A 22368-nucleotide genomic window follows, 5' to 3' on the forward strand; every position below is an offset into this window, starting at 1 on the left:
ATGAAGGTTTTAGGTAAGAATTTATTTATTACAATTACTTTATTACGCCTTAGGTTTTTTTATAATTTTGGACCACATATTCGTATGATTAATTGTAATTAATTATACTATATTTTTAGGAAACCGATTCTACGCAGATACTACATCGATGGACTCTGAAAAAAAGAATACTAGAGAATGGGTATTCTCTTGCCCAAATTGCAAAAAACAATACGCTTATTTAAGCGCAAGGAACAAACATTATGCAACATGTAAACAAATCTACAATCCTGAAGGAGTTAATTCTGGAAAACTTTTTAAATGTCCAAAATGCTCTAAGTCATTTAAAATACGTAATAGTTTACATCGTCACGTTAAACTAGAATGCGGACAAGAACCGAAGTTTTGCTGTCGTTTGTGCTCATATAAGTGCTACCAGAAAGTTCGACTTCAAAAACATGCTTATGCAAAACATAATTACGTTTTATAAATAGTAATGGAAAAATATATATTATAAAAGGGTAGAGCGGGGCTTGAAGGTCCGCGGGCGAAAACGTCTACCACTGATATCTCAATAATAAATAACGTTAAGAATTTTTTAACAACAATATTTGAAAGTAGAGGGAAAAGGGTGATAATCAGCCATCACCTCGATTCTTACGCTGTTGCTATGGGGATATAAACCCAGATTTGAAAATCTATAACATAAGTATTTTTATTCGTTGTTAGTTTTTTTGGTTGTGAGCACTGTTGTTTAGTTTAAGAGACTTTAATATAATTTTTAAGTATAGGTTATTCAATTGTTTCATAAGATGTATTGTTAATTTTAAGTTAGATTTAACAGTTTTTTTTATATAATACCTATAAAAGCTGACACGTGGGTGGGGTAAAAAGGACTAAATAAACCTTTACCAAGGCAAAGGTGTAAACAATAAAAAGTAGTAAATAAAAAAATAAATTAAGTTAAAAAAAGCAATTTTGCAAGAGATAAATTAAATAAATAGTTATTCCAACTATGCTGATGAATATTTCTGTCGAAATACCAGATCAAGGTTGTATGCAGTTATCCCTGTAAAAAATGTACCCATGAAATTTATATTTTGCATTGGTTGAATAATGTAGCTATTATTTCGTAAAATTTCTTTAAAATTTCCTTACTATTAAATATAAGACATTGGATCTGGTGCCCCCTAGTCGTCTCATTTTACCACGCCTATAGGGTAAAAAGGACCATGTGGCAAATTTTTGAAAAACAGAAAATATAGCACTTTTCTACAAAGAATGTAGACTAATGAATTAGTCAGAAGTTTTACTGAGCATAGTCAGACAGTTGTTTGTTTGATATGTGTTATTTATTGTGATATAATTAGTTTTCACAATATAATTGCTCAAGGACAAATTGGACCTTTGTGCCCCGCTTTGCACTATCTGATGTCTTCAGATATTTTATGATATAATGAACATTAGACTAATACCATCAGACTATCATTTTGTGCTGTCATAAAATGATCTTAAAAAAATTTTTTTTTCTATAAACAAAATCAGAAATATAATAGAATATCTTATATATCTTTGTTATAATAATAATTCAACAAAATTATTATAGTTTGAATGATTAAGTATACTTATATTGCCTTGTTAGTATTAATTTTCCCATTACTTAATAATAATAATATTGTTAAACTAAAGACTAAACTTAAAATTCAAAGAGTTAGCGTATATTTTAGCATTATACTATTATTATGTATTATTATGTATTATATTTATAGTATTTATTTTAATTTGATCGATCATAAGTTAAATAAAACTTATTACACGAAACGCATCAGGTATATTTAGTGTATACTATATCTTTTCGGTTAAAATATATATTAATTACTACTTTATCATTAACATTTTATTATTATTTTCAGGTGACAGCTTCTATGAAAATACTGGGTACGATCAGAATAGTCAATTCTACGATATTAACGATCCAAACAATCTCTATATTTCACCGACAAGTTTTTGTTGTTCGAATTGCAACAGATTTTATAGGCATAAAAGGACTCTTCAGAGACATTTGAAATTTGAATGTGGAAAAGAAAAACTATTTAAATGCCCAATGTGTGCCTATAGGAGTCATCAAAAGATCACAATGCAGAAGCATTGCGAGAGAAGACATCAAAAATATATTTAATTTAAGAATGTTAAACTGTTGTTGAATATTAGTAATAATAAATAATAAATAGTAGTTTGCTCGAAGGCAGGTCCATGGTGTGAGAGCACCACAAAATCTATGATTTTCCTCCCCTCCCTTGTTTATTATTTCTATTACCGTTTTATTACCATTAATTAATGACCATTAATCACTTTATATTTGTTTTTATGAATTTTCCTTTCCTAACTTGTACTTCCTTGTCTTCTGGTTCTGTGCTTCGACTTTCAGTTCTCTGCATTTTCTCTTCTTGCATAAGTCATCATCAGTAGTAGATAATTATTACTAAATGTTGAAATCCATATTTAAAACAAAATATAATTCAAAACATAAAAATCGAAAATGAAAATGTTTATATATCTTTACGTTTCAATGGTTTCTGAATATTTTGACATACCTTAGAAAAAAATGATGTTTGTGTGTTTGCGTGTGTGCGGATACAAATTTTTATCGGCGATATCGGGAACACCGATCAACCGATTAGTTTTTGGCGAAGGCAGGTCTAGTCGTTTTGAAGATACGGAGCAAAAAGTGCAAAAAATGGCAGGTTCTGAGAGAACACATCGGCCGATTTGAATGATTCAAAAAACATTTTATTTGTATTAATGGAAATTAATTTGTGGAGACGTACTGATTAGTTTTTGGTATAGGCAGGTAACTACTAATGTTCAACTTTCAGCAAACTAACAAAAAAGTGATCTATTTGTATACAAGTAACATGTTATTATTAAAAGAAATAGAATAAAAAAAAACTTGTTTCTGACTCTTCAAAAGAAATACTGTCTACAGAACATTTTAATGTATGGCTTTAATGCGGAGTTAATGCAATAACGGAAACTTGTTCGCACAAACATACTTTATATTTTTTTGCTTTGAACCCTATCTTTTCAAAATCGGTATATTTTAGCTATTATGACGACTGTTACTACAGTACCTTGGCACAACCGTTCCCAGTCTCCCCTAATAATTAATACTACAAAACATATATAAGTTAACTCACTATAATAAAAATTTACGGTGATATTCCAGAGTTTTATGAGAGGCTAGTAATAAATTATTTAAAATACTTTAAATAATATATTAGATTTTATTATAAATATACTAATTAGAGAAATATTTATTCATATATTACCTATATGTAAATACTGTAAATATTTTTTTTTATTTTCTTGAGAACTATTTCAGAATAATGAAGATAAATCAGTTATTTTGAATATATTTGAATTTTATTGACCAAGTTTAGACAGATGTTTCTCATTCACTTGTATTTTTTCATATATTTTTAATGGATTATAATAAGTTTATTTGGTAATTGGTTTATTATAATTTTTGTAATAAGTAATTGGTCTATCACGGTTTATTTCAAAAATGAATAATAAATATAAGTATTTTAGCAAAATTGTATATAAATAAATATAGGCCAGAAAATATAACACATGAATTTTTTTGTTTGGGATTTTATAAATTTTCAAAACATATTGATATAAATTCAAAGTTTTGTTTCTATCAATGCTGTAAATATAAATGTGCAATTGCTAATTTGCTTCTAAATTATATTTTATATTTTATTTTATTATTAGAGTAACATTGAACATGGGTTTTAATTTTATTGTATATAACTTGTATTGTACACATAAAAAGCATGTAAGCTGTATAAAGTTAAATATATCACTTATTTTTCAGAAACAGTTTATAAATATATTGGTGGAATATATAAATATTGCACATATATTTTATTACATTCTATTGTACATATACAAAATCATTGAATTTGCTTGTTCATTCACTTTCATAGATTCGAATACTATTTTGCATTAAATAGCGAAATGTCTGTAAAAATTTCTTCTACCTTCTATCCCACATATCTATTAGTTTCACTGATTTTTTGTACCTTCAAAAAACATATTAAAATATTTTATAATTCCAGGTAAATTTCGCGATATGCAAGCTTTTGTCGACATGGCAACTTTCTTTAGTCAACCAAATATAAGGAGAAGATTTTCCAAAACGGTTCCAACCATGGAAGACGGTGTTCCTAAATGGCAGTGTCCAAAGTGCCAAAAAGTCTACAGACACAGAGAAAGTTTACAAAAACATTTAAGACTGGAATGTGGAAAAGATCCACAATTCTTTTGCTCCATGTGTCCTTATAAAAGTCATCAAAAAATCAATCTTCAAAGACATGCTTTGAGACATATCAAAGGGTACTATAAAAACTGTTGATGTCGTTGATAATTGTTGATAATTATTGTTAGATAAGTATTTATTCCTATTTTTATACAAAGAACTGTTGTATTTTTAGAAAAAAAATAATAAATACGTATATTTTAGTTATCTTTATGTAAAATAATATTAGTATTATATATTTTAAGAGGGTTATAATGGTTTTATAGTTGTTATTAATTAATAAGTTTAATTTATAGAGTTGCATGTTAGTGAATCTACCTCAGGATAAAGTCTATATATGTATATATCGTTGAAATATGTGTGATTCAATCAGGCAATACATCAATTAAAAAACTGTAAAAATTTATAAAAATTTTATTATACCAACATGGTCTGGCAGATATCTTAATTTTCAATCCTATCATCCAACTAGCATGAAATTGGTACTATCATCAATTTAGTTGATCATGCTATTCTACTTTCAGATAAACAATGTTGAATTTTTAACATATCCTTAATCCATAAAACTTTAATAAATAATTGCTATCCCTCAACACAAAACACTATCATCCCTCCCTCGTGTCCCAGAAAAAAGAAGATAACAAGTTTGTTGGCACTATATGTCTTCCATACATTAAAAATCTTTTCCCGTTTTGAAAAAAACTGTTTACTTTTGCGAATTTGCGTTTAGTCTGTAATATTGATCGGACTCGGAATTTTCAAATTTAAAATCACCCACAAGTGTAGATCATGCCTCTAACATTGTTTATAAAATTGACTGTAAGAACTGTGAGGCTGCTTATGTCGGCGAAATGGGACAACATTGAATAAAATGCCTGAAACAACATTTTAATAACTCCAAAAATAAAAATTAGAATAAAACGATGATAACGGACCACATCATAAGCTTGAATTATTGTTTCAATTTCGATGTTGCTACAATTTTAAATCACGAGTCGAACGTATCACAGAGACGCTTTTCAGAATCATGTTCTATACAATTGTACAAAAATAGTATAAACAAGAGAAATGATACTTCTTCGCTGAGAATTATCAAGTAGTTTTAAACAGTGTTTCGAAGTTCATTTTTTTAAAATAACCGCCCATTCCTGACATTTCAAGATTGAATCTCATATATATATAATATTTTTTGGTAATATATTGAAAACAAAAGGTAGGTACGATTCGCTAATATGTTTTTATTTAATATTAAAATATCTTTACAATTTACAGTAAGTTTAGTTAATACATATTCTTATATATTATGTTATTTACAATTTATTGAAATAAATTATTACAAATAAATATTTGTTCACTACAGTTGCATACATATATATGATATTTGTTACCTGTTTATTCAGTGTGTTTCAGGTAACAAGTTGATCGATATCCACTAAAAACTAATATTACAAATATTTTTGTTTCAGGTAGCTCTACCGATTTTGTCTATGAACAGTTCAATATGACTACAAAAGGAATCTTAAACCCGAATTATCAAAATCATGTTTGTGAAAAATGTAACAAGTCTTATGCAGCACACACGTCTCTGAAAAGACATTTACGTTTTGAATGTGGAAAAGAACGTAATTTTTTCTGCAATTATTGTTCTTACAGGAGTCATCAATTTTGTACATTGAAAAGACATTGTTTGCGAATACATAATGAAACGTTGATGACTTATAACGGTTATAATGCCCATCAATTTTAATCACTACTGCCACTCTAGACAGGCCTATGAGTTAAGTTAAACTCCAAGTCGATTCAGGGATGAAAAGCGTGAGAAATTTTCCAACGATATGGAAACTTTATGTTCCAGAGGTTTCTGAACATTTTGGCATACCTTAGAAAAAATGGAAGCATGTGTGCGTGTGTGTGTCCACAATTTTTTGTCATCCATTTCGGGCACGGATCAATCGATTTGAAATAGTAAAAAATCATTCGATTCTTACTGATTAGTTTTAGGTAGAGACGTGCTGATTAGTTTTTGGCAAGGACAGATCCAGCCCGTTCGGAGATACGAAGCATAGAGTGCAGAAATAGAAATTAAGTTTTTGAGAGAACAGATCATCCGATTTGAATGATTCAAAAAACGTTTAGATCGTAATGATGAAGAGAAATAGTGATTAGATTTTGCCGAAGAAAGGTGCAGACGATATAGGGCTAAATGTGCAAAAATTGGTAGTTTTTGAGGGAACGAAGCATCCGATTTGAATGATTGGAAAAACCTTACACTTGTATTGACAAAAAGCAAATAAAAAATATATTTTTTTAATTTAAATTCTAAAGCTCACTTGGAATAAGTAATTTTAACATTGTAATTCAGTTTATTTTTAGAAAAGTGTAACTCCGCTTCATTAAGTTTTTTTTATTTACTTTATATTTATTTTATATAAACGTCATCGTCCAATTTATGAGCTTATATATTTTGTCTATAAAATAGAATATTGAAAGTTACAGTATTTATAATAATATATTTGAAAACCTTCAACATTTTTCGTATATTTCATTACGATACAGGAAGTTCCAGCAATTTGCCTAATGGCACGATGACATACATCACTAGTTCAAATGAAAATTGATATTACTACTTCATACCAAGTTACCCGCGGAAGTTTGAAATCACAACCTTGTGTGTGTGTGAGTATGCGTGTGTGTATGTAATGTATACATTTTTCCTATACTATTAGTTTATTCTATCTGAAGTTTATTATAAATTGTATAAAATGTTTATTGTATATTTATTAAATTAAATGTATACATTTTAATATATATTAATATTTTTAATTATTTAGTTATCTGACCTTAAAGATAAAATTATTTTTATGAACTTTTGAAACAAATAAAAAAATCTTTATTTGTTTAGTTTGAAACAAATTATAAAAAAATTAAAAGATTAAATCATAAAAACTATATTTTATTACTACTTGCAAATAAACATAAATAAGATAAAATGAAAATGATCTATTTATATGAAATTGTGTTGAATTAGTTCTATAAATAATAATATAATTAAATAACATATACTATTTTATTTAAATAATGTATTTATATGTACATTAAAATTTGTAATAAAATTTACAAACAACAATTTTCATCATTAAAAATGTTTTTATTATATTTTTCAGATTATCTGCAGCTTTAGATGAAATGATTATTTTTAGTTACAATTTGTGTTGTGTTTTATTTTTAAAAATATAACTATTATTATGTAATATTATAATTTATGATTGTGCTTTCTGTTTTATGTTATATTTTTGTTTTTAGATAGATTGACTAATTTTAGGTAAGTTTGTTTGTCATTATTGTTTTTTAAAAGTCACTTATATTTCTTTTACATTTATCAGTTGATTTTAATATTAATATTTTTTATTAGCGTTGTTTGATGAAATTTTATTTGTTTATTAAATATTAATAATTTGATTAATTTAAAATTCTTCTATTACTGTTTTTTTATTTGAGTAAATGTATATTTCAGAAACAGTATCCTATAGTATACAGGAAAATTTAAAATATTCGATTTTTCCAAATTAATAACATTTATAATGTAACATTTTTTAATAGCAGTTTTAGATGTTTTTACTAATTTAGTTATTTGATGTTTCAGATCCATCCAGCTTAAATTTTGATGACTTAACTTTTTTAACCTGTTCGAAGTGCTGGAGGTCTTTCACGGAGTACCTGCCTTTCAACCGCCACATTTTGAATTGTTCTGCATCTCATCCAGAAGTAGATGAAACTAATAAGAAATTTCAATGTCTAAAATGTGGAAGAAGGTATAATAATAAAATCAAATTTTGTGCCTTTTATATTTTTAAAATATTCCAGAATTAATTAGTTCATTCAGAACTTTCGACTAGAGTTTGTACTTTTCCTAGAAAACATAATTCTATGATCTTTATTTAAATTTTACATCGTTTGTCATGTTTCAAATTCTTGTCATTTAATTTACTTACATTATTATGATATAAATAAAAAATATTACTAAACCTAAATGATTTATTTTATTACAGATACAAGAACCAGTGCACTTTGTCCAGCCATATAAAATACGAATGTGGTAAAGCTCCACATTTTTCCTGTCCAATTTGCCATAGAAACTTCCACGTAAAGTCGAATATGAAAAGACATATGAAATATATACATTCTAAAGATGATATCATAACAAATTGAATGATTCCAAAGCTTAACCTAGTCATTTTATATTTAATAAATTTAAGTATACTTGTAGCATATATACATAGATTTATTTAGTTCTTACTTTAGACGTTTCTAGTCCAATTTAGCCAAACTGCATAGGTTAGTTGATTTAGTTATATTATGACTTATTCCCAAATTATGATCTTAAATAATCTAAAAATATTTATTTTATTTTTATGAAATATAAAGACAACATTTATTGGAAATATTCTAAATTACTTACATAAATATTTTAAGCTTGTGGGTGGCGTATGTTTGTGATTTTTATTTTATCTTAATTTTAGATTGCATTGGATTTTGAATCAATATATATATATATATATATATATATATATATATATAAATTATTTCAGAAGTTATAGTCTGAGTTTCTTATAGTCTTTTCATACCAAAGTGTTTCCTCTAGTTCTAGTTTGAATATTTATTGGGACTGTAAATATACCAAATATGTATGAAATATCTGTATGCCAAAGATAAGAAAATAGTTATATATAATTTATTTTAATACAATAAATTAAAAAAATATATACAAATAAATATTTCAGATTTTTTTTATTGTTTGTCTTAATTTTTCAGAGAAGCGCAATTGCAGAAATAGAAAATAGTTGGAAATAATCATTAGCAGGATTTGTACATGTAAATTTATTTTGTTGTGTTAATTTTAGAAATGAATTTTGTTTAATTAATTTGAATTTATTTTGTGTAAATGATATAAATAAATGAATCTTGGAAATAAAGCTATTATTTTTGGTACATGTGCTCTTTAGTTTTCTGATTTTTTATCTCTGGTTTATAATAACTTGATTTTTATTTCAGAGTTTTTTCATTAAAAATTTTTCTTGTGTCATTATTTTTCTAATTATATTTATTTTTCTTTTTCAGGGGTTTCAAAAAACAAGGACACAGAGAGCTACATATGTCTCAGAGGTGTTAGAAAACCAAATTTTTAAGTCGAAAGAAATATACCCATTATTCTATATATATAGACACATATGAAGTTGCAATGTGGGGTAGAACCTCAACTCAAATGCGAATATTGCAATAAAAAGTTCCCATTCAAAATAAATTTTGACAAGCACCTTAAAATTTACATTTAAAAAAAATACAATCTCATTACAGATGCATTCAAAGAGCTTTTATTTTAAATATGAAATGTGATTTTTTAACAAAACATTGCACAAAACTGACAAACGATAGCCCTCATCAAGATACATCAAATAGCTTTTAAATTTCTGAAAACGGTTCAGGCGTTTTTGAGAAAACGTCGATGAAAGGTCTAATTTTAACAAACGCCAAAAAAACGATACTAATTTTTAAAATTAAACGATTTGTCGTAGGGCCTTAATGTTTTAGTATGATCTATAAGACTATGGTACCTATCATCAAAAAAAATTCATAAAAATCATCGAAAAAATTTGTTTTAGCATTTTATTACAAGAGAACGACCAGGGCGATATTTACCAAAAACTAATCAGGTCGATTCCCAACCAATATCTTTCGAACAGTTTTTGAATTTTCAAAATCGATTCAGAATTGCGGGCTGAAACGTGGACGAAAAACTTTCCACTTTTCTGCTATTTACAAAGAAGCAGCTTGGCTGATTGTCGCGCAAAATTGATAAACGCTAGTCCTCATCGAGATACATCGAATGGATTTAAAATGTTTGAAATTGATTCAGCCGTTTTTGAGAAAACTTGGATTCATGGCAAAAAATCTGTTCACACACACACACACATACATACTTTTTTCCAAATTTGGTCTTATCCGATTCAGAATGGCTTGAAACGTCGATAAAACATAAATTTAGCGTGTCGGATTGTAATAAATATTATTTGTTCTACTACAGATAGGTTAGCCATTGGGTTACCATCCAAAATATTGCGTACAAAGAGAAGTTCAAGCAAAACAACTCATAGGATGGAAGTTCTATGGCAGCTTTTAAAGTTGAGAATAAAATAATGTAGTCAATTTTTTTTCTAGTATACTTGATTTTTTTTAGTAGTAACTGACGTGTGCGTGATAGTACATACTATATTTCTGTCTTGATTTGTTCTTTAAACGAATATTTTTTTCTTGATTTTCAGAGTATAGAAATCATCGTCCACTCACGAGTCCTTACAAGCTTCGCAAGAGTGCCCTTGTAATGCATACAATTAGCAAATATCAGTGTACAGAATGTCAGAAAAATTATTCAACACTGGGAAGTCTACAAAGCCATATTAAGTTTCAATGTCAGAAAGAACCACAATTCGAATGTATTATTTGTGGCAAAAAGTGCTATTATAAAATAAATTTGATTAGGCACTATGTGAAACATGAAGTCAAGCAGAAAAAATGAAATCGACTTCAGGCATAGAAATTTTGAAGTAAATCTCGGCAATATTCAGTTTAGCCATAGATATTTTATATTTTGTCTGACAAGTCATTGTGGCAGACTTGACGATTTTTGTCTGACAACTCTCAAATTCGTTAATTTTATCGACTTCAACGATAGTAGGAGAGACTGGGTACGGTTCTGTCAGGGTACGGTAGTGACAGTCGTCATAACAGCTGACATAGGGTCTATCAAGTTTGATCAAGAAATCATTGAAAGATCAAGTATGTTCGTTCGAACAAGTTTCCATTATTGCATTTAGTCTGTGCTCTACATTAACATGATCTGCAGATCGCATTGCTCTTAACCATCTTTGAAGTGTGGACTTTGAAGTGTGGATGATTTGATTTCATGACTAATTTTATGACTTTTTAGTTTTTACAATGTTATTATAAATTATATTAATTGAATTATTTACAGTAAAATTCAACACTAAAACGATATTAAGCATAACATTAGTATTATGAAATGCAATAACTTCAAAAAAAAATGTTATGATATTGAGAAAGTTTATGTGAGGTTTGTTGATCTTGAGATTCTTCTTCAATTTTAATTTAGACAAGTGTTCATATTATCATTTATTTTTCTCCCAGCTAACTGGTGAATTAACATAATTATGGCAGAAAAAAGTTGTGCAAATGTACCCAGTCTTCACTATTATTAAAATTAATTACATATGAAATTAGTTTTTCTAATTAATGGTTTATTTAGCAATAACAAAATAACAATATTTATTTGATCATACAAGATCAATATTTCTTGTATAGTATACTAAGATAGGAATATACTAAAATAGGAATCAAATGATCTTCATAATTTGCTAGTTAATATGGATGTAGTTGAAAGTGAATATTTACATTTTTTTAATTAATGCGCTTGAATTTAAATTGAATTTAGCTAGAATTAGTAATAAATATCTTATATTTTGACTGATTACTTTTCAATCGAATCTTAAATTCGTTAACTTAATTTCTTAGATTATTACTCAATACCTTAATAATTAATTAAGATATTTAAATTGTTGTTTTAAGTGCATCTAGGTAATTTTAGATAATTTTAGGCTCAGTAATCTATTTTTTTATATATTAGATGAAAATGTAATTAATAGTAAGGACTAATGTAGTCTTTTTTATTTCAAAAACCGGGATTTGAATGGAAATAATTATTGTTGTTTTAAGTGCATCTAGGTAATTTTAGGTAATTTTAGGCTTAGTAATCTATATTTTATATTTACTGTGAAAATGTAATCATTAAACGACTAATGTAGTTTATTTTATTTAAAAAAACAGGATTTGAATGGAAATAATAGTGGTTGTTTTAAGTGCATTTAGGTAATTTGAGGTAATTTTAGGATCAGTAATCTATATTTTATATTTGGTGTGAAAATGTAATAATAATAGTAAAGGACTAATGTAGTCTCTTTATTTCAAAATCATATATATATATATATATATATATATATATATATATACTGCCTTGTGTGGGCAGGATCGTGAGTTCGAACTCCCGCTTTGGATCATGCAGAAGTAATGTCAATTTTCGAATAGAGTTGGAGTTTAATTCAGCTAATATATATATATATATATATATATATATATATATATACATATATATATATATATATATATATATATTAGGGTAGTCCTTAATATGAACATTTTCGAATTTCTTTGCTCCCAAGGGATCAAATGCTTCAAAATTAATAAAAAAAGTTCCTAATAATATTAACATTTAGATAATGCGCAATTCAATCAAAGCTTCGTATGAAAATAGCATGGAAAATTTTTGAAAATTTTAAGAATGTTTTTTAGGTATAACTTAGCGATAAATGAATTAAAAGTGACAATTCGTGTCATCTTTTATTGAAAATTCGACGCTTTACAAAACAGGTTTTTTTATAATTTGTTTTGTAGAGCGTCGAACTTTATATAAAACATATTCATTTGATCGCTAAGTTATATCTAAAGCACATTTTTAAAATTTTTGAAAATTTTTTCCATGCTATTTCCATATAAAAATTTGATTGAATTGCGCACTATCTAAAAGACAATATTAAGAGCTAGAGCTATTTGGAAGATTTTTTTTATTAATTTGGAAGTATTTGAGCCCTTGGGAGCAAATAAATTCGAAAATGTCGATATTAAGGACCACCCTAATATTCATATATGTTATATACATATAACAAATTTACTCAATATTAACTTTCAATTAAATTTATAAAACAATATTTACTATAACATTATATACTTAAATCTTAAATATATTTTAAATGTATATAGTGTTTTATTTTGTTATTATAAATCGATATCACAATTTTACACAAATTTAATATTGTTTTCAGAATCACTCATATTACATTTTTTATAAACTGTAATATTTGTGAACAAATAATTGTCATTGTGAAATTGTTTCTAACTACTAAATTATATTTTTAGGCATTTACCAAGAACCTTCAATTGCAAGCAATGTGCTCTATCATTTTTCCTCAGAATTGTCTAGTAAGGAATGGGTATGTGAAAATTGCGGAAAATCTTACAGCACTCGTGGAAACTTAGCTAGACATATCAAATTTGAGTGTGGAAAAATGCCAGAGTTTCAATGTAAACTCTGCAACAAGCAAATGCATCAGAAAGGAAATATCATACATCACCTAAAAAGTAAACATAAACTTAACGATTTGGAAGAATTATCTCACTATTACACAAGGAATAGAATTAATGAAGTAATGAAGAAATCATAAATGAATTAACTGGATGTAATTCAAAATATTTTGAATACAACTTGGTAAAGTTGATGAATTGATGATATGTTATGAAATAACTGAAAACTAATTAGTTGGTTGTGATTAAAGATATTTTAAATCTATGCAATATGATGTATTGATAATTAAAAACTGGATGAAATTGATGACCTTTTTTTACACTTTGTTTAAAACAGCTGCCATTTTTTTCCTTCAACTTCTTCTTCAACGTAGTTTCTTCTTTTTTTTTGTTTCAGGCGATGCGCAACGGATTTATCTGTGGCACCGCAAAAGAGATCGATTTTGCAAGGCCGACTTTGGCGTCCCCTGGTTAAAAAATAAAGGCAAAAAAAGAAAAAAATTCGTAATATTCTATGATTACGATTTTGTTTTAAAAAAACGGATGTCTCTATGACAAATACATTTCGAGAAAAACAAAAACAAATACCTTGCATTTTTTGTAAAAAAAAAACGAACAACCCCCTTAAATCTGTTACTGCGCCTTTGCTTCCATTATTTTATATTACATTATTTTATAATTCTTAAATGTACCTTCATTAATTTTTTATCTTAATATTCTAAGGTAATTCAAAATAAACTTATGAGCCGTTATATATGTTAAATTATGGTTCCTCTTTTATATGCGAGTGCCTTATGAAAAAGAGATGGCTATACTTTCCGAAAAACTACCCTTTGTATGTCTCTTTCTACCATCCCCAAAACAGGTATAGTTGAGACCCTTATAAGCCTCTATGTCAAAATCAAAAAATACCCTCGTAGTTTTTTTTTTTTAAGTTTTAGTTTAGTAAGATGTTGAGATGGAGTTTGATGTTATACAGTTATAACTGAGTCAAATATATATAAGGAAAAATATTTTGTAGTTTTGTGTGATTAGAATGTGAATATGTAATATAAATTGATATTTTTAAGGTGTTTATGATATATTTTAGTACAGTACAGTTTCAATACTGTTTAAGATAGTTTTATGAAAAAGTGTCAAAACATTATTAACTAATAATAAGTACCTACGTAACGTAGGCTACGTTATGCTTTTATAAGGCTAAAAGTTTAAATTTAATAAATAATATAAAATATTCAATAATAAATATAAATTATGTTATTGAGTGAAAACATTTTTTGTGTTGTCAATCGATAAAAGTGAAATTCTTGAATATTTGTTAGATTTGTTAGATTATTTTATTATTTTCTATGGAATTTATAATATAATCACGTGAGCAGTTTTTTATGCATTATATATATATATATATATATATATATATATATATTTCTTAATTTATTTATTTATATTGTATGATTCTGAATTTGATGTTGACATATGTATTAACAAAGTTTAGTAATCGGGCATAACATCAATAAAAAACATGAATTTCTTTCAAAAATTTATTTTACATTCATACGTTTCGGCTATAATTTTAGCATTCATTCAGTAGAAACTAAAAATAAAATTAAAAGCTAAAACAATTGAGTTGGAGTCAAAATAAAAAATAATATAAAGAGTAAAAAGTACTTACGTTATTATATATTAAAATCCATTAGTTTGTGTTGTAATCTTAGCCTTCATTAAGTAGAACCAAAAAATAAAATGAGTAAATATGATATTTTAACATAATTTGAATTTCGATGACATATTTCTAGTCTTAATTAGTGTAGCCAAAACGTCAGGAATTTAAAATAAATTCAGAAAAAAAAATCATAGATCTTTTATAGATTGCATATGTATCTTTAGACTTTTTAGCCCATATATTAATTATTATCAAAATATTCGACATTTATATATTTCTAGATTTTTTGAAGCTTACTCGAAAAGCTTGATTTTTTACTCCTTCGGACGTTTATATACCTGTAATTTTTTATATGTTAAGTAATTTTTGCGGACGTGATTGACATAAGATTGTGATTATATATTTTTTTTAAATAAAATTAAAATTAATTCAATCAAGAATGTCCAAAATAGAGAATATGTATTTTGCAATAGTTGCAATAGTTGTCAAACAAGTTGCTTAGTTTTTCCAACATAAGGTATTTTCGGTACAAAAATAAAACAAAATATTCCAAGACACTTTAAAAATAGTGCAAATATTATAAACTTAGTCTTGAAACTAGTGGTGCATGGTATCGTGTTTTAAGGCAAATTGCTGGAACTTTTAGTACCAAAAATTAAAATTAAAAAAATCTATTATTTTTAGAACTTTGAAAAAAATAGATATTTGGGATTTTTAAAATATTTGAAAAAACTTTGAAATATTTTAGAAATTTTGTACTTTTTTTCGAAGCAATCTCTATACGTCAATGAATAATTCAAACTGGTTGATTCGTGTTCTCGAAATCGTCGAGGAAAAATTGTATCAGCAAATACATACACACACACGCACGCACATACACACTGACACACATACATCCATTTTTTCTAACGTATTCCAAAATGTTCAAAAACCTTTGAAACGTAAAGAAAAATAAAAATTTTCATTTTCGATTTTTTGGTGATTACTATAACTTGTCTTACGGTAAGTTAATAAAACATTGAATCATCATTTACGAATCATCATTCTCGTCCGATTAGTATTGGTATAGTATTTATCAATATTTTTAGATGACCATTTTGAAGTTTTATTAAGTACATACAATAGTTAGAACTTCAATATAGAGTTTTAAAAATATATTGTTCATGGTTTGTAATAAAATTTACTTAACAAAAACTGATTATTATCATTACAGGTATCTACAAGTCTCTGTTTACTAGTCAACCGATAAATCCACAGCAATTCTTCATACAATCTCAGCAAAAACTTTACAGTTGCTTTTCTTGCAGAAGAAGTTATGTCTATGAGCAAGGTCTGAGACAACACCAGAAATATCAATGTGGAAAGGAACCTCAATTTAAATGTACTAATTGTCCATATAGGGCCTATTTACGAGGAAATATGACCAAACATTGTAAACGAAAACATGGGATAGATTATTTAGCTTAAACAAATCGTTATGATACATAGATGCATGTAAGAATAATAATATTAATTTATATGGAATAGAAAATTTATTTATTTAATTTTTTCATAAAAATAAAAATGAAAAAGAAATGTTTTTTATAAAATATAATTTATTGTCGACCTTTCGGCACAATGTATGTTCCATCTTCAGGATATATTCCAAGAACGTTGTTTTAGTTAGAAGATAAATAAAAAAACTTATTTTATACAATGGTTTAAATGCTCATATAAATAAATATATACATACATATATATATATATATATATATATATAATTTTTATAAAAGTGAAATAAATTAGTTTAGGCTAAATTCTCGAATTTCATGCCGGGGCAAAAACAATTAGATAGTATCTCTTGTCGCAAATAAATATATTACTCTTTCAATTGTATATTATATTTTATTTTATATACTTAATTTTTTATACCCTATTATACGAGGTTTAAAATATTATTATTGATATTTTATCATATTGATCTTATTATTAGTAAAATAATTGATCTTATTATCAATCAAATAATTGTAAGATTTTTTTTTGTTATTAGGGTTATATTTATAATTTTTTTCTCTAAATGTTGGGACTTTTAACGAAATCTATAGAATCTAAATAAGATACTCGTATTGTGTAAAATTTTATATTTTTTTATAGATATAACAAATTGTTAAAATCTTGTACATATACACACACATACACCCATAAATATATTATATATAAATATTTGTATAGGGCAGAGCGCGGTAAAAAGGTCCACCACAGATATCTCAAAAACAAGTAAAGCTGGGATTTTTTTACAAATAATATTTGAAAGTAGAGGGAAAAAGATGTATGACCAGGTATCACCTTGATTCTATCGAGAGATAAATGGCATTGTTTGAAAATCCATAATAAAAGTATTTTCTTCCATCGTTAATTGTTTTGGCTTGTGAGCACTGTTGTTTAGTTTACGATATTTTAATATATTTTCTAAGTATACGTTATGTAATTGTTACACTCAACCATTTTTTTACATAACTTATATAAAAGTTCACATCTTGGTGGGGTAAAAAGGAGCAACTGAACTTTACCCTGGCAAAGGTGTCAACAAATGAAAAATAGTAAATTAAGTTATAAAAAGCAATTTTACAAAAAAAAATCAAATTAATGTTTATTCCAACTTTGCTGATAAATATTTTTGACAAAACACCAGATCGAGGTTATATACAGGGTTATCTCTAAATATTTATGTAGCCATAAAATATATTTTTTGCACTGTTTGAATAATAAAGCTATTATTTCGTAAAATTAAATATATTGGATCTTGATTTCCCATTTTGCTCCACTTATGGGGTAAAAAGGATCAGATAATAAATTTTCGGCAAAAAACACATTTTTTCAATAATTACGCTGTGGATTCTACTTAATATAGTCAGATAGTTGTTTGCTTGATATGTGTTGTTTGTTGTGATTAAATTGGTTTGGTTTTCACAATATAATTGCTCAAAGTCAAATTGGACCTTTGAGTCTCGCCCTATCCTATATAATCTTAATTTGTTGACATATGTATGAATTTTATTCTAGTCAACAACATTTAATAAAAATCATTTTTCATATAAGTATATTAGGTTTTGCCTGGACTTCCAGTTACGAATATTGATTTTATTACTTTAATAATAATTCTAATAATTTCATTTTGCTGATTTTCCCATTATATGACAAACAACTTACATTTAATAAAAGTAAGCCATTTTTTCACACCTGTTCAAGTATCTTTACTAAGCAATTGTACCTCTGAAACATGAAACAAAATAAAATTTATTTATTCAAATAAATAGAGTTTATTAATTATTTCTTTTTAATCTTATATAAAACTGTATCAAGTAATTTTCATTAACATAAAACTGATCTTTATTTCAGAATTGCATTTTGCACCATATGATGAGCATCTTAACTACACATATGGGAGGAAATATGCTTACAAAAATACTGGAAATGGAGTTTTCAAATGCACCGTTTGTTCGAAGACATATGCTTATGAAAGAAATCTAAAAACTCATTTAAAATATCAATGTAATAAAAATCCACAATTCAAATGCACGTTGTGTCCTAAAGAATGCTTTTATAAGGCTAATATGATTCGTCATTATAAAAGGAACCATCCGGATTGTGAACAGTACTGAACAATTAATTTTTAAACATATCAATTATATTTTTAGGCACAATAATTTTCTCATATATGACTTTAGTAAAATATGTAATTCTTGATGAAAAAGTTGTTTGATGAATATTATTCTTATTTTTATGGTTGAGAATAAAGACTTAGATTTAATGATAATTATAGATAATATAATCAAGTATGCATTTATTAATTTATTTATTTCATTCACTTCAATTTATCTATTCATTGTAAAATTTTATAATCTATATTTACATATTCATATGTAAAATAACGGATACTATCATAATAAAATAAATACATATTTGTTGAAAATTTATTTATACAGGGTGCTCCAGAACTTTTTGTCAAGCCGAAAAATTGAACTTAACTGTTCTAAAAAAAGAGTGCGCGTAAGGTTCACACGCGATTGAAGTAAAACTTTTTTGCTATTGTAGTAGATGGCAATTAAGTGAAAAATAAATACATCATATAACAATTTTGAATAATGTTTATATGGTTTTAGACACTCGTGATTTATATAATAATAAATTATAAATTATATATTTATAATATTTAAAAACAACAATGTAATTAAAGTCATATTTCAAATATGACATGATCGGTTTGTCACTGTAATTAGAATTTAGGAGTTGAACCTTCATTAGAGAAATTAAGTAATTGCTGATCAATAAATTCTATAATAATCGTTTACACAGTAGATTATGTTAAACGACGCCTAAAGGTATATTGTTTTCCCAATTTCACTTATCATGTAATTGTGTTTGAAGATCTTCATGTAATTAAAATTAACATGCATTGACTGCTTATATATTTTTTTTACTTTTTCGCTGGCGATGCAATCTCATTCTTTGAGCAGCCTTAATATCTGTCTTGTTTATAAAAAATATTTTTTATTATAATAACTTCAAAGATTTAGAGAAACTACGATTTTTTTTTAACTCGTTTTATTTAGCAATCAGAAATACATAATAGAAACTACGAATAAGATAGAAATTATTTCAATAAACTTACGTTTCTTTTTTTTTAACTCGTTTTATTTAGCAAACAGAAATACATTATAGAAACTACGAATAATATAGAAATTATTTCAATAAACTTATGTTCTTACACTGCACAAATGTTTCATTTGTTTTACTATTTTCATTATAATTATTTACGAGCGACGGGGTAAAATATTCTTCTGATTCATGCATTTTTTATTAAATCAAGATTTGTACTACGATGTAATCTTAAAATCTGATGACATTCCGATCTCCGTGTTGATGTACGCCGGTACGCATACAACGAAAGATCTTTATTCACTCGACACGACGACTAATCACAATCGACCCGTATAGAAATGATTTCTTCGAAAGCGAGTAACAAATAGTTCGGGCATGACTAAACTTCCGTTGCATTTTCACAGATTTACTCCCTAGCCGCGCGCAATGAAGTTTTACTTCAATAATTCACGTTGTTTGGAAATTATAAGTTTATATAAATTATAAGTGCATCATACGGCTTTGGTGAAATTATGACCTGTTTTCGGTCATTTTGATTATTTTTGATTAATTTTGTACATTCATACTTTGGAACTGTAAACGTGTATAACATTTCTAGAATCACTTTAAAAAAATTAACCACAATAACCGAAAACTAGTCATAATTTTACCAAAGCTCTAGGTAGCATTTAAAAGCTCTTAATTGCCAAACAACGTGAGATAAATTTTTTCCTTAATTTTTTGGACGGTTAAGGTCAATTTTACACCCTTTTGGCCTTACATTCTGGGACACCCTGTATAGTTTAGTACATAGAGAATATCATTTGTATTATATAGGTAACTGTGATATTTTTGCAATTATTTTCAAATCATTTGTTCGAGTAATATGTATGTAGTTTTAATTGATGCAAATTAAGTGATTTTTATTACTTAGTTTGAATAATGATGAAATTCGATAATTATTGTATTGTTTGAATAATTGTATCATTTAATGTATGAGTTGGTATTATTTCTTATAAGAATTATTAGTCATCATTTACCCATGTAGTTGTACCTTGTATAATTATTATACTCTTGTTACAAACGAAATAAATAATAGTTTCAATTGATGGTTGGATATCATCATCGAGCTGTGGTTTCTTCAGCAAAGTTTCTTGAATAGCCCCAATGTACCAGAATTGCAATTTTACCCTATCGGTGCATGTATAAATATTCATTTATGTATGAATCAATATTTTTTGAGCCAATTTGTCATGGTTAATAATAATTTATTGCTGCAACCAAAGGCTCAATAGTACTTTTGCATGATTATTTCAAAGGTGCTTTATGTATATATGTGTTTCAGAATTATAAAATAAATTAGATTGAATTATACCGTAATCATATACATTAAGAAATAATATGTATTTTGATATATTACTAATATACATATAATGTTATACATCATCAAATTATTTTTTTGACTACCTGTCATGGAATGAACAGTTGGGTTGAACAACTACTTTATTGAAAAGTAATAAATAGTTGTATACGTAAATTGAAAATATAGAGTACTTATTACAAACTTTACTTAATTATATTAATTTGTTCGTTTTTTTTTCAGGATCATCATTTTCCCAAAGCCGGTATCAAGTATGGATTCCCGATCCACCTTCTACTGAGAAATTTCCATGCCCACATTGTCCAAAATCTTACAGATATAAAGGAAGTTTATTGAACCATATGAAATTTGAATGTGGAAAAGAACCAGCTTTCCAATGTCATCTCTGTGACAAAAAAATGCATCAAAAAGGAAATCTGGTGCAACATGTGAAAAGCGTACATAAAATTATTCATTATGAATATTTGTCGCAATGCTTTTCTGAGAATGTTTCACCCAAGCCAAAAATTTAAATGTAATGTCTGGTGAAAATTATAAAATTTACTTGTTTATGAATGAATTATGAAAATGCATAATGTGGATATTTTAAAGATGTGCAATAATATATACATATACAGCTGCAATTGGATAGTTTCGAAAATTTAATAAAAAATGCAATAAATTAATATTTATTACTTTACATTAATATTTTGTAAATGCGTATATATATAGCAAAATATTTTAGAATTTAATAATGGGTAATATTATGAATTATATTTTTAAAAATGTATATTTACATTTGTTTTTTTTAGATAATTTAAGAAATGGAGTCCGATATTTTAATTGCAACTTTATTTTATGAAAAATATACTATGTAAGAAATTTAGATATGCTTTAAGTCTTTATGATATAAAATCATACTCAATATAATACTGTTGCATTTACAATTATGCTATGAATTTAGAACAAAAGTATTATTCAAGAAGCTACAAAAAATATTTAAATTGAAGGAATTCATATAAAAAATGGTTATATATGCTAATATATTACCATTTTTCATATGAATTTATTCAATTAATTTTTTTTTTTATAAATAGTATACCACAAAATTTTTGAAATATTAATCTAAATTTGAATGCTAAAAAATTAGCTTTACCTAAAAACGATGCCTTAAAAATAAGTTTGAAATTTAAATTAGGTATGATTTAGCTG

The 22368-nt window shown here is 26.3% G+C and overlaps 1 protein-coding gene across 1 annotated transcript; it reads left to right on the top strand.

The window, feature by feature from the left end:
- On the top strand, nt 1–21689 carry LOC113388289 (gastrula zinc finger protein XlCGF57.1-like). Its single transcript, XM_026625686.1, has 6 exons — nt 1–13; nt 120–332; nt 4104–4380; nt 9422–9468; nt 13349–13570; nt 21400–21689. The coding sequence occupies exons 1-6, from the start codon at nt 1–3 to the stop codon at nt 21687–21689; spliced, it is 1062 nt and encodes a 353-aa protein (XP_026481471.1).
- Nucleotides 21690–22368: the final 679 nt, after the last annotated feature.

Source organism: Ctenocephalides felis, unplaced genomic scaffold (genome assembly GCF_003426905.1).
Source record: "Ctenocephalides felis isolate EL2017-DRISC unplaced genomic scaffold, ASM342690v1 CF-g0.4_SCAFFOLD_03572, whole genome shotgun sequence".
In the NCBI taxonomy this organism is placed as follows: Eukaryota; Metazoa; Arthropoda; class Insecta; order Siphonaptera; family Pulicidae; genus Ctenocephalides; species Ctenocephalides felis.